At 43.9% G+C, this 17,458-nt stretch overlaps 1 protein-coding gene across 1 annotated transcript in view; it reads left to right on the top strand.

The window, feature by feature from the left end:
• The window catches only part of LOC102204294 (potassium voltage-gated channel subfamily D member 2-like), a 96,146-nt gene that overhangs the window by 67,416 nt on the left and 11,272 nt on the right, over positions 1-17,458 (top strand). Inside the window, exon 2 of the mRNA XM_005734169.1 lies at positions 16,799-16,961. Within this exon, the coding sequence (XP_005734226.1) occupies positions 16,799-16,961 (163 nt within the window). The remainder of the gene's footprint in view (positions 1-16,798; positions 16,962-17,458) is intronic.

Genomic DNA, 17,458 nt, shown 5'->3' with positions numbered 1-17,458 from the left:
TATCTATTATAGTTTTTAAGTATTTATCTTTCGTGATGTTGCACTGACCGGAGACATCTTTCAATTTCATTGTACTTGTGACAATGACAATAAAGAATATTCTATTCTATTCTATAACTGTGTATGGACAGTGATCAGTGCCTCATAGAGAAATGTGAGCGTGATGTTGAGCAGACAGATGTTGTTCTGCCACACTGATGTCTACAGATATGAATCACTCTGCAACACGAGTGAGGCTATGGTCTGAAGAAGTTTACAGCTGAACCTTCACAGTGGAATTAGTGATGAGCACTGATAAGGTGAGCTTTTAGTGAGGGCTGGCAACCAAAATAGTTTGTTTCAGGCAGATGATGAACTGATGGGCTGTGTGAAGCGAACATATCGGATAGATGGAGAGGTCGTGTTCAGGCCTTAAACATAGCAGACAGGTTCACCTTTCACTGTCAGGCCTGTTTCTCTAAATAAGGTGACAGGATCCATCTTTTAAACCTGTGTCCTAAACATCCCCTAAATAAGGTGTTTAATGGCGGTTCATGGCGAGGTGAAGGTAAATATAATAAAGTACTAGCTTTCCATCAAGTACACAAGAATGCTTCTTTTATATACAGAAAGGACAGAATCAGATATATCAGCATTTCTTATTTAATCAGTTTGTCAAATGTTTGAATGAACACTTAGTTCTTGTTTTCTGAGCATCTCAGCCTGCACTTTCTCCTCGTCATAGCAGACCCCCGCACTCGTCATGGTCTGTAAACTATCTGTGGGGATGGGAAGCATTAACAGTAAAAGTGACCGTGATGGTGTCAGTGCCGTGGCGGGAGCGTAAACATGAAGCCCACAGACTAATGGGCGTGGGTTTCTTCTTCTACACCCGTGTGCGTGTTTTAGATGCTACAAAGCCGCCTGCTGTCAGCGTTTTAAATGAAGCAGTGAGCGTGGCAGACTCATGGCTGAGAGTCTGGAGAGCAGTCTGAGGTTGTCACTAGCACCATTCAGATTGGTCACAACAGAGGTGTTAATCCTGACCAACAGCTGTTTGTTTGATTTTGGCCTGACTAATTCATTAATTTCAGACTTTAGGAGTGACATGCTCACTTAATACAAACAGAGCTGATGGAGACTGCAGAGGAGCCTCAGAGCTGCTCGCGTGTCATTATATTTACCTCGAAGATAGCAGGTGTTAACCTGAGAGAATCCCTGGCCCTCCCTCCCCATCCTACTGTGCCACTGCCGGCTGCTGAACTCGTTTTCAGAGGGAAAAATATCTGCAGAAATATCAGCAGCAAATTTGAAACGCTCCTATCACTTTCATACTCGGAACTGTTATCAGCAGAATCACGGAATCGGTCAGTCTTCTGCTGCGCTGAATCCCGGCAGCTTCCTCTGTGCCGCTTCTTTTCTGCTCCAACTTGGACACGTATTAACAGACCGACACATCCAGGTTTCTATCTGCCGACTGCAGCCACTTGGTTGCGGTTCAGAAATTATGTTGGGTTATATTTCTAACTGTGGGCTGAAGCTGAACCTAAGTGTGAACAAACAAACAGCAGGTGAATCTCAGAGATGGAGAAGGTAAAGACCATGCCACAGGTCAGCGGAAGCAGTTTCAGTATGAATTTAAGCTGATCTTTATTATCAGTTACCCGAGGCTGGAACGCTGCAATGTGTATATTACATAATGTTGCTAGTCCTCAGAGCTGCACTGGTCAGCTGATCTTAATGAGAAAACAGTGACTCCGTCTGGGAGTCATTTCCTGTTCAACCACTGGGTCTCAGCGTCGCCAGTAGTGATGGGTCGTTCGCGAACGAAATGGCTCTTAGAGCCAACTCTTTGACGTATGTGGAGGTGTCACACTGTAGCGCCCCCTGGCTGCAGCAGTCAGATAAAACTACCTCTGAAATCGACAGCTGAACTGAACTGAGCTGCATGAACCGAATAACCTCCGACAGAGTCATGCAGGCGGAGGAGAAAGTAAAACCTCACATAAACATCACATGATGACGAGAGGAGCAGAACAAGTTCCAGTGAAAAATCCACACTAAAATATGAAACTCCACAATACTGGACACAGTTCATCTGTGTCTGCCTCTGTGTGTGTGTGTGTGTGTGTGTGTGTGTGTGTGTGTGTGTGTGTGTTAAACTGGATTACCATGTATTGTGTTGGCTTGAGGGATTAGACATGATGATTAAACTGCCTTTTGGCTCTTTAATCTATTGAACAGAGAACAGGCTGAACAAGCAGCCAAAACACACACACACACACACACACACACACACGTATTATATAGCATATAATGTGTGTTTGTGTCTGATCTTCGTGTTTTCAGAGGTTTGGGGCGACAAGCATTCAGATTAGAGGAAAGTTAATCGTGTCTGTTTCAAAGTTCCTGTGGCCGATTGTGGAGCAGTGACATCACAGCATGCTGTGTGAGTACCTGTGCGAGGCTCGGGGTGTCCTGACTGTCGGGACACTGCACAGCTGTGACCTTGGCCTGACTCGAGTTGTAGTAACCCAGAGGGAGATACTTCCCTGCAGAACATGTTTCTGACAGGTTTGTTTCTACACATACGGATATCACAAAGAGATACGATGAGCTGATTACAGGAAGAAACTTTCTCGAGCACCTCGAGCAGCTCCAGCAGTCACACTCTGCCTCCCCATTAATCCATCCTAATTTAACAGCAGCACTCGCAGGCATCGTGTTCCTGAGTGTCTTCTCGAACACTTACTGGGCTGATCTTTTGTAAGCTGCCTGATTTTGTTTGCATCTGCTGGTGGTTGTGCTCTGGTGTGTTTTTATCTGTGTGACATACTCTTTTGTGTATGTCACACACTAAAGTTTGTGGCACCTTCGTTCAGCTAGTTTCATATTAAAGCCGTTTTACCTTTCACCTGCACAGTCTGGACCTGCTGCAGGACCTGGCCTCCTGTCCTGGTGTGTAAAGAGACCGCCTCAAGCAGTGGCGGTGCAGGGGGAGGTTAGGCTAAAAACAAGCCCGTGCCTTCTCACTCTGACACTAATGATGCTCTGTCTGTCATCCCTGACAGAGTCATGAACCAGGGCATCCGCAGGTGTAAACAATTTACAGCTTTTAAAATGGTTTCAGATTCACTTTAAGACACAAAGCACTCCAGACACAGAGTGACTGAAAATCATCAGCATTTTTCAGACTGAACTTCCATTTTTAAATTTCTGGAAACTGAGAGCGGACTGCTAATGTGCAGTCTGCATCATGCTCAGAGCTCCTGCTGTTGCATTACAAGTACTGACCCTTTGCTGAGCCTAAGCTTAAACCTAAGCTACTACTGTTAAGATGTTTAAAGTATTGTACTGCCCTCTGATTACCATGTGGGATAGACGTGAAGCCAGTGCAGGCGTCTGTAGGTTGGTTTCATCACAGTGACCCTCCTTAGTTACAGTATGAGGAAAGACCAGGAAGACCTTCCAGGTGTCGAAGGTCAGCAGCCAGCTCTCAGCCCCTGCTATGAATAACAAGAGAGAAAATGCAATACAAGGGCGCGTGCACACACACACGCACACACACACAGAGGTAGCTTAGGAGCTCAGGTGTGTAGGCGAGGAAGCGAGCTGCGACGGGGTAATTAGCAACAGTCGAGTCCCATAGAGAGACTTCACAGAGAGGGAGGGAGGGGGTTGTTACGGTGACAGGTGAGATAAATCAGGATGGATGGAGGCGGAGTCTCCTCTTATTACCTGTCAGCAGCAAATTAATTGCCACTAAAAACATCCCGGCCCTCTGTGTGTGCTGCAGCTGTTTGTGAAAAGTCACACTGAATTATTCAGTGGGTTTCAGGGAGGTGACGGCGAGCCGGGTGCATCCTAGCATGCCTTGCAGAGCTGAGCACAGCTGCGGGGTTATAGGCTGATGTGTCGTTGATTTTATTCAGGTGTCAGTGCCAACTGAACGTGTTTACTCGCTTTCAGTCCTCATCGACTGCAGTTGCAGGTGTAACCTGAGGTGTGCTCCAGGTGGGTTTTGTGTCCATCACAGGAACTTTACCCAGGAAGGACTTGAGCTTCAGAACCTTTCCAGTGACACTGAGTGCAGTTCTTTTAGGGTGGAACTCAGTAAAGCATCTCACTGTACATTCAGTGGTGATGAAGGAGTGCCTCTGGGCCCTTTCATGAGTACTGATTTGTATCTCACTCAGACCATCTGGTGACAGTTTTGACCTATTAGATCACCTGATCTTCCATGCAAGGATATTCAGTCACACATTTGTACATTTCGGCCCTTGAAAGGAGATCCAAGAATTCACTGTGGTACACAGCAATGGACTTTTACTGTAACCCAGTTTCTGAGAGTACAGGTACTTGTTCCCCTCACTGGTGACGTGAACAGAGCGGTGATCATGTCTGTCAGCCTTTATCGAAACCAATAGACTCTGCATTCCATGATCTGCCGTGAGCAGCAGGAAGCTGAGCCCCTCTGCTGGGCTGTGGTGATGATGTTTTTGTACAGACTGCTACTCATACATCGCATCAAAACTTCATTTATTGTTTATTACTGCTGTCATCACAGAGTTTAACCACCTGACACTTTGGAGTAGAAACTATTTTCTGAGCTGAGAACAGTGTTGGAAGAAGCCACACGTTGACTGATGGTATTGATTCATTTCTTCTCAGTTTGACACCCGTCATTGTCGAAAACCTGCACTTACAGTTTTTAGCTTTGGCAGCGCAGCAGCAGGAAACCAGCAGATGAATTCGCACACAGCTGCACAAGACCTCTCAGGAATTTAAGCTGTGCTCAGCAGCGAGGGGTCCATCTGAGGGTTAAACATTTCCCGATAGATTACATTTGTCTTTAAGAGATTTTAGATCATGGTGGAAATAACAAAGCTTTTGTTCCTCTTACCCTGCTAGCACCAGAACCTGGTCGCTCAGTCACCAGTGTTTACCCACTGAGCATTAGAGTGCCAACAGACTTTTAGTAGTCTTTGTTTTTACATGAAGAGAGTCATTACCAAACAGCTAAATGTTCCACGGGCTGGTGTAACTGCACAGCTGATGAACGTTTCCTAGTTTTACATGTATTCATGTCTGATTATGAGCATCACAAGTTTATCCTCAGAGCAGAGGAAACGGTTCTCTGCATCTGAACCAGTCTGCAGACGGCTGAGGAGGAGAAGACTACCTTTCACCTTTCAGAGCTTAATGTTGTTTAGACAGCTGCCCCATTCATCATTTTCAATAGGTCTTTGGGTGGATGTGTTATAGAGGGTTAGAACCAAACTAAACACTGGTGCTGTATGTTTACTGGGACAGATCATCTCATGTTGTTTCATCTGCTGGAGTAAAAAGTGAAAGTGTGATTGAATTAAACGGACTCGTGTAAGAGGAAAGTTTCTGGTTTCGACTAGTTGAAGTTTAATGAGACGTTTTGTTGACAAAGTGAAAAATGTTTCATCGTTTAATAAAAATACCAGCAACAATGCGGCCGTCGTTCTTCATCCAAACTCTGTGCTGATTGTGCCCTTAAATAAACACTCCATCATTTTGTCCCTGGTCCCAGGCGGCGGTGGTGTTAGAGTGATCTTCGATCAACAGAATGAGAGATGAAGGGTTCGGTGCTGCGCCCTCCTCCATGTCAGCTGCTGCAGGACTCACAGTGCACTTAGTTCAGGTCAATAGATCAATGGATCAATAGAGCTCCACCTGTGATGTCATCGATTGTTCAGTGATCCCGCAGAGACGATCAGCAGGACCAATCAGAGGTTAAAGCTGAAGGCAGAGGCTCAGCAGGAGCTCATGGATTAGTTGTCTGTTATTATAAATGGCTGCACATCGGCACGTTGATGCATCTTTCTTCAGATTCACAGCTCCTCTGCGGTGATTGATAGTTTTTATTTTCACATCAATATCTGTTCTCACACGCTGATAGCTTATCATTTTTAAGTTTTCCCTGAAAATACAGCACATTTTATTTAAGGAGGAGATCAATCTGAGCTGAACTGAACCTGTCTGCCAGTTTCTGCTCTCTCCTCTGCCAGGACTTTAAGCCTACAGCTAAAAACCAGAAGTGTTCTCAGAGCTGATCTTCCACCAGGGTGCTGGATTTTGCCACTTTAAAGAAACTAATCCACATCCAGCATCTTCATTTTCTCATCTCTCCACCAATAAGACAAACTGCACTGATCTTCAACTCCACTCGCCTCAGCGGAGGAATACTTACATCTGACTGGCTGGAAAAATATCAAAAGCAAAACATGAGCAGAGATAACTCACGGATGAAGACAAAAAAACACATGTGATGAAGAGTCACACAGGGAGCACTAATGTTGTTTTTTTCACATAGTGCCTCCTGCAGGGTTAACTCTGAAAGTACAGTTTGTTCTTTATCATGTTGCTCCATGTTCTCTGCGGATCTGTTTAGACCAGGGGTCTCGAACTCCAGGCCTCGAGGGCCGGTGTCCTGCAGGTTTTAGATCTCACCCTGGGTCAACACACCTGAATCAAATGATCAGTTCATTACCAGGCCTCTGGAGAACTTCAAGACATGTTGAGGAGATAATTTAGCTATTTTAATCAGCTTTGTTGGAACAAGGACACATCTAAAACCTGCAGGACACCAGCTCTTGAGGCCTGGAGTTCGAGACCTCTGGTTTAGACCTTCCAGTCAGAGGAAGCTGGAGTCAGCATGGTTTGTGTGTTTGTGGTCTTTGTTTCATCTTCTTCTTTTTATAGAGAGCAATGGAAACACCCCAAAACATTCAGACCTTCTAATCCTTTCGCTGGGAAAAAGGTTTCAGAGGCTCATTAAATTGTTTCCTGCAGACCTGAGCACCAATGAAAGGTTCACATTTTACAGAAATTTAAATAAACTAACAGCTTCTACCTTAAAACTACAGTTCGAGCTTTCGGTTAGTGATTGGTTGGGGGTTTTACGCCCCAGTTGCCTCTGAGTGAGGTCCTGCTGCCTGTGGCCTCTGCCCACAGAGGAAACAAATTCAGTCTGCTGTTGTGTCTCCGTAATAAATAATGCTGTCTTCTTCTTTATAAATGTTCCAAATCTTGCTGCTGCTTGTTCCAATGTAGATGTTCAAGATGCACAATCACTCAACCTGACGGAGGTCGAGAGCCTTACTGTGTCTGAGTGAGGCGAGAGTCTGTAATGAAGCAGAGCTTATCTCTCTGTAGGATGAGGGATTCATAATGTAGCAATGGACGAGGAGGAATCTCTTTAATGAGGTTCTGGAAGGCTGAAACAACTGTTGGACCAATGTTTTTATTGGCATGATTATGTCGATGTCTCTTCAGCAGTCACTTTCTCTATCTTGTTGTATGCTTTCCTGGACTGTCAGGAAGCGGGAAACTTAAAACCTGCAGGAACACGAAGATAAAATACAAAACTAAAATGAAGGATTAAAAAAATGACAAAAAATGTAAAATATTAATACAGAAAAAAATACTTTTGTTTGTTGGAGAAAAACTCCCGTACACAATTTTAGGCAGCTGAATAAAGATAATTGTAATGAGACTGTAATCACGTGAGGATCCTGGAGGAGATAATGATTTCATTTTAAAAGGAGGTGCAGATTATTTCCTGTTGTTGATCAGTTCACTTATTAAGGTCTGAAAGCTTAAAAAAAGTAATGTTCTCGCCCAGCGTGTTCCATATCTAATCAGCGGATCATTACTGACAATTATGGCTCTTCAGGTAAACATCAGGATTTAATTCATTGTCGTCCATGTTTTTTTCTTTAATTATCTGATCATTCATGTAATTTCTACTCTCCTCTGTGCTTTGTGTCTGAAGGCTACAGTTAATTGAAGTTTCTCCTTCGTGTGGTTAAATGAGTGTGCTGCTTAAAGTCAGAGAGCTGCTAATGGCTGCTCTTTGAGTCGTCATTAGATCGAGGTCCGCAGCTGCTTTACACACACCAATTATTCCACATTATCAGAGAAGAGCACAGAGAGAGGACTAACAGAAACAATCCTGGAGACAGACCGGATGACAAAACGGTGAATACCAAACATCAGACCCAAACAAACATGATAGGTGGACAGGACGTTTGATTCAAACAGTAATAAGATCGTTCAGCTGGTCCCCTGCATCCTTTTGAAGGATCTCGTGGTCTTTTTAACATCCAGTCTGGGCAGTTTGCTTCACAGAGCAACAAAAGCCAACAGCAAACCATCAACCAATCTCACAGCCGTCCCAATGGTAGCATCTGGTGCCATAGTGAAGTTATAGTGCAGAAAGAAACACGTTTTAAATGTCTGATTTTTGTGCTCCTCTAGAGATGCTTTAAGGTTTTAAGCTCTGAGCTAACCTTCTGACCTAAAATACAACCAAGAACCAGGTACAGCAGTAGTAGTTCCAGAAGCACTGGAACTACAGTGGAACCCTGACTTACAAAATTAATTTGTTCTCGAGGGTCTTTCGTAAGTCGAAAATTTTCGTAAGTCGAAGCACCCATCGCGCCTTTTGAGTGAACGATAGGCTATAGGCTAATTGCTAACTGCAACAACAATATGTCGTTCAAGTGGAACAGCGAAGCGCAAGTACGAAAGCCAAGGGGTTGTCACATGATTCGGAAGGCGTTGTGGGAATTGTGGTCATTGTGGGCTCAGCCAATCAGAGCCAGCGGATTTCGTTACACAGGCATTTTGCCGTAACACGGGCAGAAATATTGCCGTTAAGTGCCTTCGTAACTTGAATTTTTCGTTAAATGGGGTATTTGTAAGTCGGGGTTCCACTGTACTACACCTTGGGAAGTGATTTTCTGCGTAACACCAGCACCACGCACACCGGATCTCTAAAGAGACCAGTGCAGGTGATCTCTCTTATATATATATATATATCATAAAGTCTAAGTTCAAATACTGGGATGGTCAAAAGCATGAATAATCAGCAGATGAATGGATGAATAACTTCAAATATTTAACTGTGGGTATTATCTCTCTGCTGTAACTGAACTGTAACTTAATACGATAAAGGGCCGACTCTAATCTTCTCTTGCATCTTTTTTTCACAAGATTCAGGTTTGAACACATGTGACTAAACTTGGCATTGAGTAAAAAAAGTAGTAAAGGGGCGGCAATTAATTTAAATATGAACATGCATAATAGAGAAAATAAAGGTGTGGAGTACATCAGCAAAACTTCATCTTAAGCATTTAAACATTTCATTTTAATTAACAGTTTAACTGTGATGGACTCCCTGTACCTTCATCCAACAGAGTGTCCCTGTCCTGGAGGTGTGGCGGAGCAGGTCCTTATTGACGCTGTTCTGATTCAGATCAGCAGTCTGAGCTGTTTACAGGAGAATCTGTGTCAGTATTCAGATGTAAAGGGAACTCAGGCTGAGTCACTGCAGGCGAGCGTGAGCCTCAAGAGGAGCTGCTGCTGGTCAAAAGCAGCGTTTCAACAATGTGACAGAGACTGACGGACTCTGCCTGTGGATCTATTTTCAGGGCTTATTAATGCAAAACAGTGACAGCTGGGGAATACATTTGCATCCTCTCTGCCTTCTTCCTCTCTGCATTTGCTCATCCTCCTCGCTTCTTCCTCTGCTCTTCAGACTCCACAGCTGCCACCTAATTGGTGTTTGTGTGTGGATGAAATGTGAGCGGCTGAAATAAAAATCCATCTGAAACCACCGGATCGTTCTGATAATAAAGTAAATGAAGGAGACGGAAAGCCGAGGTCAGGTAAACGTGAAGGACAAACTGCTGTGTGCAAATTAAAACAGCAGCAGAAGAAGAAGAATGATGACGCTGAGGTTGGATGGGTTTCCAGTTGCAGATATGAGTGATGGAGGTGTGTGCCGTCATCAGAGCTGAATGATGAGCATTTATTTACTGTAAGGTCCTCACTTCGAACTAACCACACACGTGTGTGTAGGTGTGTGTGTGTGTGTTGAAGAAGATGGATGTTGACCCTGACAGCTTCGATCTGTCACAGTGACGAGTTTAAAAATAGAGAGATGAATAAAAGTGTCTGCTGCGACCTTTAGCTTCTCTCTTCTTCGCTCTCTCTTTGTTTGGAGCCTCTTTTTCCTCCGCCTTCATCATCTTTCACTCCTCACTCCACAGAAAGCAGCTGCACAACCAACTGAGGAGGTTTTCAGTTGTTTTTGTGCTAGCATTAGTCAAAATGCATAAAAGAGCCTCAGAGGAGGAAAATATTTTCAGACTGAGGTCACATTAGCATGTTTCATCACAAGGTGATGTGAGCTGCTGGTGCAGATGGAGGGGAGAACAATTAAACAGATGAAAGTGATAAGGGGGGAAAATACTGTTAGAGTTAATTGTTAAATGTTGTCATTTTTGTACTTAAATTTGTAAACCTTCTCTTAACCTGAATGTTTACAGATTTTTCTGTTCCTTCCCTACATCTAGCTGGGGGAGGCAATTAGCTATAGATAATGTTTAACTGCAGGCACATTCTATGTGAAGGTTCTGTTTTCTTATTTAGATGTTTTACTTCCTGCCCTTTATGGCCTCACCTGTGCTTGTGTGTGGTGAGACTGTTAAAAAGTGGTTGAGCCATATACACGATTAGGGGAGATGACCCTTTGTGATCAGCAGGAAGTCACACAAAAACATCCACACACACTCACACATGCTCGCACATGCATACACAAACACTGAGTGCCTTAGTTCAAGGGGGTTTCACAATGGGTGTTTGTGAAACTGCGTGTCACAGAATAAAAGGCTGCAGGGGAGCCTGGTTTTTTGGAGTCATCTGAGACCGAGGGCAGAGGTATTGCCGAACACTGTCCCCTTGCTAGCACGTTAAAACCGGTTGAGCTGTTTGTCTTGCTTTCTTCATGAGTGGTAAGTCTTTGAACCAGCAGGGCCTGCAAGGTGCAGACCCAACACATACAGTTATGTAAGTAACCAACGTGAAGGCGTCTCCTGATTGTAGACTTCACAATGATCCTACTGCTTAGAGAGAGACTTCCTGGTTAGATGCTGTGAGGTTGTTCTTTCCATTGTGTTGTGATACTCATGCTTGCAGAGAGCATCTCAGCTGAAGTTCTTCTGCCAGACCTGCTGTAAATCAAATCACATTAGAGTCAGACTCTGTGCGCTAAACATGAAGCTGCTGGTAATCCTGCTGAATCGGAGTGCTAATGCTGCAGGTGGACAGCCGAACAGTGAGCTGAACATCACTGCAGAGCTGCTTAAGGCTGAGCTGACAGTATGAGGATTCTCTGGAGGTTCATAACTGTTAGCCTGTCAGCTCAGACTCAGGGATCATGGGAACATGTGTGACTGTATTGAAGCCCAGAGGTCCAGGTTCGGGCTGGTCACAGTCCAGCGGTCCTGCCTTGGGTCGATCGGGTCCTGGTCTGTGTGGTTAGCATTACGGTGAAGAAGAATGTGCTGCTGTTAATAAAACCTGTTCAAAGCCTCCATCATGTCACCGCATTAATAACGCACACAGGCGCACAGAGAACGCTCATCCATAATGAAGCAGGCCTCTCATTAAGCCAGAAACATTTTACTCTGACATGAGCAGGAGTGTGTGTGTGGCCTGTTTGTCCTGTTAATGGGAGAGCAGCAGCGAGGCGCCGTTTGTCCAGATAGCAGCATAAATAATTTAGACGTAGCGAGGCGAGAGCAACGTGAATTCACTTTATGAAACGTTAAACATGCTGCCAGCAGCCAGCGTGTTAAAGCTCTCTGCAGGACGCACACACATTTACTTCCTGCACACTAAACTACGTTTTCCAACATCACCTTCTCCCAGTGCAACCGCTCAGTGCCACATTTTAACTTTAGGGTCTACATGCAGGTCGAATGACTGCCTTACTGCTGTAGAGTCTCATGGAGTCAGGAGGAACTCTAAGCTCTCCTGTGAAGGTGCAGGGGTCCATTTAAGATACGTACGAGCCCAACAAGTGTGAAGAAGTCAAAGCGAACCACAGATTAGAAAAGATCTCTCTGTTAAAGCAGAATCTGTAGCTCACAGTGTACAACACCTCTCAGTGTGATAACACACTAGCAGGAACACGTTTCCTCTCATGTGTGCAGCAGCTCAGGTCCAGACTGGGCCGCACCGGCGCCGTGACCTGAATCTGCAGCTCCTCTCGGGCCTCAGTGTGGTGATGGATTGTTGTTGTTCTGAAACTTTCAGTGTTTCATCTTCTGTTAAAAACTGGACTTCATTACTTAGAAACTGCTCCAGCTGTAGATTCAGGCTCTGCTAGTGGCTCTGGGCTCCAGCTGTGAGAACTCCTCCTTGCCACCGTTGAAGTGCAGCCATATTTTTCTGTCCACTGTTTCTGCAGCAGAATCTGGGTCAGCCGGTCTGCGGGCAGATTCCTCCTAAGGGAGTTGTGTCTGGTTTCCTGGCTCGCCGTGCTGTGTGATCAACACTTTCTGCTATTGGTTTCATTATTTTACAACCTGCTGCAGATTCCCCCTCCAGGATGTTGATTAACTGATTGATTGGTTGTGGAAGCGTGGCTGATAGCGCTTCCACTGGATGGCGGGATTAATGGTAAACTCTGAGGAGCTCAAATCTGAAGATTTCAGTGGATCTGACAAAGTGCTGACCGCAGCATCAATATCTGCTTTTTGTTATCACACACACACACACACACACTCACAGACACGTGAAGGATGATGATGTGATGCAGTGTGATGGTATGTGATGAAGTTCACCTTCTCTCAGCAGCACACATGCTCTGAATGACATTTCACACTAAACTCCCATGAGCCTCGAGTGTTGCAGTGGGCAAACTGCCAATCAGAGAAGTGAACCTGAATGCTTCATGTCTGCAGAAACTAATATCAACTCGAAGTCTTTCGTTTACATTGAAATAAAATTGGGATATGAGTCTGAGGGAACCTGCTCTGATCTACTCAAATTTATCATGTCGGGTGCTCTGTGCGACTTTTCTATTAGTCAGAAGATTTTTATTGTTACTGAATGAACCGATTCTAACTTAACCTAAATAAACAGGCCTCCTTGACTCCTTCAGGAGCCGTCAGTGGCCCATGGACTGATTTCTGCTTTCTCTGTGAAGGACTTGGACATCCTAACCCTCCCTGCACCTCCTGCTCTCTCCCCTCACAGCTCGAGACTGTCACAAAATGATAAAGTCAAGAATAAGATGAGAAAAAAAATATAATCGTCCTGTAGGTCATCAAATGATATTCCATCATTTTATCATCACCTTCATCGTGATGAGCCTGATGATCGTAATCATTCAGAGACAGGCGGGAAACAGTTTGTGTTGAATCATTAAAGTGTAAGTGCATCAAACTGACTCTCCTCACTGAGCATGCTCCATCATTAAAGCCATCATCTTTATTCATCACTAAAGCCGTTTCATCAGGATCATTATCAAACCCTCAGCTCTGAGCGTCAGCGCTCGGCTCTCACACTGTCTGAAGAGATTATGGTGCTTTTACTCCGAAGGAGCAGAGGAGATCCTCTCAGAGCTCTGGGTTACTGAGAGATCAGCAAAGTAAAACCGCAGAAGAAGAGAATGAGTTTGGGAAAGCTCTCAAAGACTTTGCTGTTGATGCAGAAGGAGTTTGATGGAGCAGATATTTTATTGCCTGATTTTCTTGAATTTACCTCTCTACTAAAATTGAGCTGAGGGTGTTTCCTCCAAATTAAAATATTAATGACGAATGACAGGATGAATGTTGGTGTTCAGCCTACAAATCCTGCTCAACTCTCACTTTCCTTTCAGCTTAGCCGTAAGGATCTCCAACCACCCAGACTCTGAGCATTTGCACTGTTCATATTTGTGACCTCAGTGTGCATCTGAAAGCATATCGATCACGCGGGGAGTCCGGCCATCAGAGGAAACATGGTCATCCACACAGTACCTCAAAGCTGAGGCAGTGACATCACATTAAAGACGCTCAACAGTCAAAACCTTCAGACATCCTGCAGGTTCATGTGCGCATCAGCAACAAAGTTTGATATAAAGTATTTCAGTAGGTTTATGTGGTTTTCTACCATAATAATAATTGTTAATATAACACTCAGAGACCGTCAGTGCTTAAACGTTTTGTCCTTGTTCTCGTTGTTTTTAAAAATTTGGTTCAAAAACAGTGCAATATTCCTATTTGTGTGAAAAAATATTTGTGCTGCAATGAACCAGTGAACTAAAGGTGGGTGCTGTATCTTATTATCCTCAGCTGATGTCAGTTACTCCACTGAGGTCAAAGTCATTACTGGCGGAACACCTACTAACGCCCATATTTGATCAAACACACAAGTTTGTGTGTGTGTGTTTGCTATAAAGAGGTGAATACACAGCAGAGTCAACACACACACCCTCCTTGATGAAGGACGTAGTCACATGACTGACACAACCATACACAGCCACACACACACACACCTGTACTCTGAGTGTGTTTCTAATTGGGTGAAACACACTGAGACAAGGTCGCAGCCTCTGATTGGCTGCCTGTGAGACGCGGTGGCTCGAGCTTTGAAGGTTTGCAGGAGGAGACGAGGCGATCCGTCACTGACTCAAACTTCACCTTGAGCGAAACATGAAACTCGACAGGAAGACAAAGAGGACAGAAGTTTACAGAAGTGACTTCCTCTTGGAACCCGAAGAATGGAACCTGAACCGCTTGATGTGGATCATGTTTATGAGGGTGATATTAATCAGTGCTGCATTTAGCAGCTGACATTTAGTCAGCAGCTGACACACCAGTTGTCGATATCTGAACTGCTTGGTTTATATCTTCATGCTGATATTTTGAAGTCTGAGTATTTGTTAGTCTGATGAATGTTTTCTCCACTCCAGACTTCAAATGAGTTTTTTCTAAAGGTCTTTACAGACCAGGTATTAGTTTGAAATATTTTTGGATTCCACATCCAGCCACTCACACTTTGGGGTATGTTTTTTTTTCTTCTGAACCAAGCTGGACTTTTCAGATTTTTCACATGCAAATAAACAGATCTGACCAATCAGAACACTGCATTTGGCAACTAGTGCGCTGTAGCTCAAAATGCAGCACTGAATATACAACAATATGAAAATGATAAAGTAATCCTGTTTAACGTCAGACCAAAGGAGACCCAGATTTCTCTGCCTCCTCTGATGTGGTCCCAGTATTTTTTAGTTTTTATTATGTTGTTTTTATTGCTACTGTAGATGATTATACAAAAGCCGTGCCATCTTCCTTTGATTGTTGTCTACAGATCAGTTTGAGCTAGAAAATATATCATTTCCACATGTGAAAATATTTGTTTTATATCTTACATTTTGAGATTTCTGTTGGTGTAAACTTAATCAGAGCGACCGATTTATTACTGAAAGCAATGATAATAGAAACTAAACATCTCCTTTGAAAAATCAGTAATTAGAAACCGAACAGTTACTGACATGTTCTGAGTGTTTTTGAGCCTCAGGGTGAATAAAGCTCGTGACTTTAGCCTGATGGATACACTCTCCTCTGTCCTAGCGTCTGAGCACTGAGCATGCTGGGAATGCCGCTGCTGTCTTACTGTTTGAAAGTGGGGCAGAATTATTTGGGTGTTTTAAAGTTTTGATGAATGTGTTGACGTGTGGTGGTGGTAATGCAGAGCTTTAGCGCCTCCACGTGGACGCTGACTGAACTGCAGTTTCATTCATGAAACTGAAGGTAAAACGCTGCATCAGCTCCATTTTCTGCAGAGTCTTTGAAAAAGCTGCATTTAGTTTAGTTATTGAGTATCTGTCACACCAAACCGACTGATCATAAATGAAGAGGAAACTGTTGACTGTGGTGTTCAGCTTACAGGAAAACAGATGTTTAACAACAGCTCGATGATCACACAGGATTACTGATTCCGTCTGACTGTTTGAGAGCTTCACCTTAAACCTAGCTCTTACCATTGTAGTCAAACAGCTCAATCTCTGTCTTTCTGATCATCAGACTTGTGTTTGGTTTGTTCAGGTGGGCAGCTTCAAATTTCAGTCAAGCTTGAAGGTGTCAGTTTTGGATCAGGGTCTTCTTTCTTTATCACCACCTCTCAGTCCTCTCAGCTGGATTCAACCCTGGACCTTCTTACTGTAAGGGGACAGAGCTAGCAGTTCACTGCTACACCACCTGGAGTCAGAACCAAAGGAGTCAAGCTAGTTTATAAAGTGGGTCCACATCAGAAATGCTCCAACTTCAGTCACAGACTGTTCTGTCTGCTCTTTATGCTCTGTGTTGTAACAGCACATATCAGGCAACATTTTATTCTCACTTGAATCACAGTAATGCAAACATTTTGTGAAATAATCGTTGCACTGCATGAAGACCAAAGATCTTAACACCATCTACCATCATGTTCGCTTCTTTACTGCCGTGCAAAGAAAAGAGACCCAGCATGCTTTTCCTTTTGTATGACATCACAGAGATGTTTGGGAAAATGACCTATCAGAGGCTGAAATACATCAACAGAGGTGCACTCATTTCACTGTAGCTTATGCTCAGCATAGGTCATGATTGTCTCCTCCAGTATAAATGACTCAAAACACAGTGTGTATACTGTGTCCCAGTCTTTCATTTACAATCAGGTTAACTTTGGTATCTTCATCATAAACACACTGAAGTTCTTCTTCTTTACACCTTTACAGGAATAAGCTTCATAGTGTGTCTGTGGGATCTTTGGTGTATTCAAATTTATTTGTCTTCAGGTTTTTCTAAGTGGGCGAAATCTGAAGAATCCATGATGCTCCACGTTTCTGTGCGAAAGAACAAAAACCCAGATATACCTGCTGTTGTTCAGACCCTCTGAAAATGGCAAATCTCAGTTTACACAAACTGCTGCTGACCTCACAGCCGGGCTGACCTCTGACTCTCTGCTCTCTTAGATATGGTGACATGGTGCCAAAGACCATTATGGGGAAGATCTTTGGTTCCATCTGCTCTTTGAGTGGCGTGTTGGTCATCGCCCTGCCGGTCCCTGTCATCGTGTCCAACTTCAGCCGAATCTACCACCAGAGCCAGCGAGCCGAGAAGAGAAGAGCGCAAAAGGTGAGGACTCCATATTATCCATTCATCCATCAACTGACACAAACTGTCTTCAGAGTGTAATGGGAGGACAGCAGTGACCTGGGATTTAGATGCAGGACATCAGTGTTTTTATGAAGAACTTTTTGTTTCTAATGAATTTAAAACTTTAACAGAAATTAACAGAATGTGAAGAAATAGTTATGACGTTATGTTCATTAATCAGTGCGGGCAGCTCTCAAGTAATCCCACACTGAACCACACGACTGTGCTGTGACTCTGGAAGCCTCCAGCCTGCCCTGAGGCACGCTAACATTATTGTTATATTCAGAGGTGGGACCAAGTCATTGTTTTGCAAGTCTCAAGTAAGTCTCAAGTCTTTATCCTCAAGTCTCAAGTCAAGTCTCAAGTAATGTCAGGCAAGTTAGAGTCGAGTCTCAAGTCACTGGTGTAAAAGTCCAAGTAAAGTCACAAGTCTGAAATTTTGAATTTCAAGTCCTTTCGAGTCTTTAAAAAAACCC

The sequence above is a fragment of the Pundamilia nyererei genome, unplaced genomic scaffold (genome assembly GCF_000239375.1).
Source record: "Pundamilia nyererei isolate P.nyererei 1_Seehausen unplaced genomic scaffold, PunNye1.0 scaffold00057, whole genome shotgun sequence".
Classification (NCBI taxonomy): domain Eukaryota; kingdom Metazoa; phylum Chordata; class Actinopteri; order Cichliformes; family Cichlidae; genus Pundamilia; species Pundamilia nyererei.
This window is presented reverse-complemented; position numbering and strand designations above follow the sequence as displayed.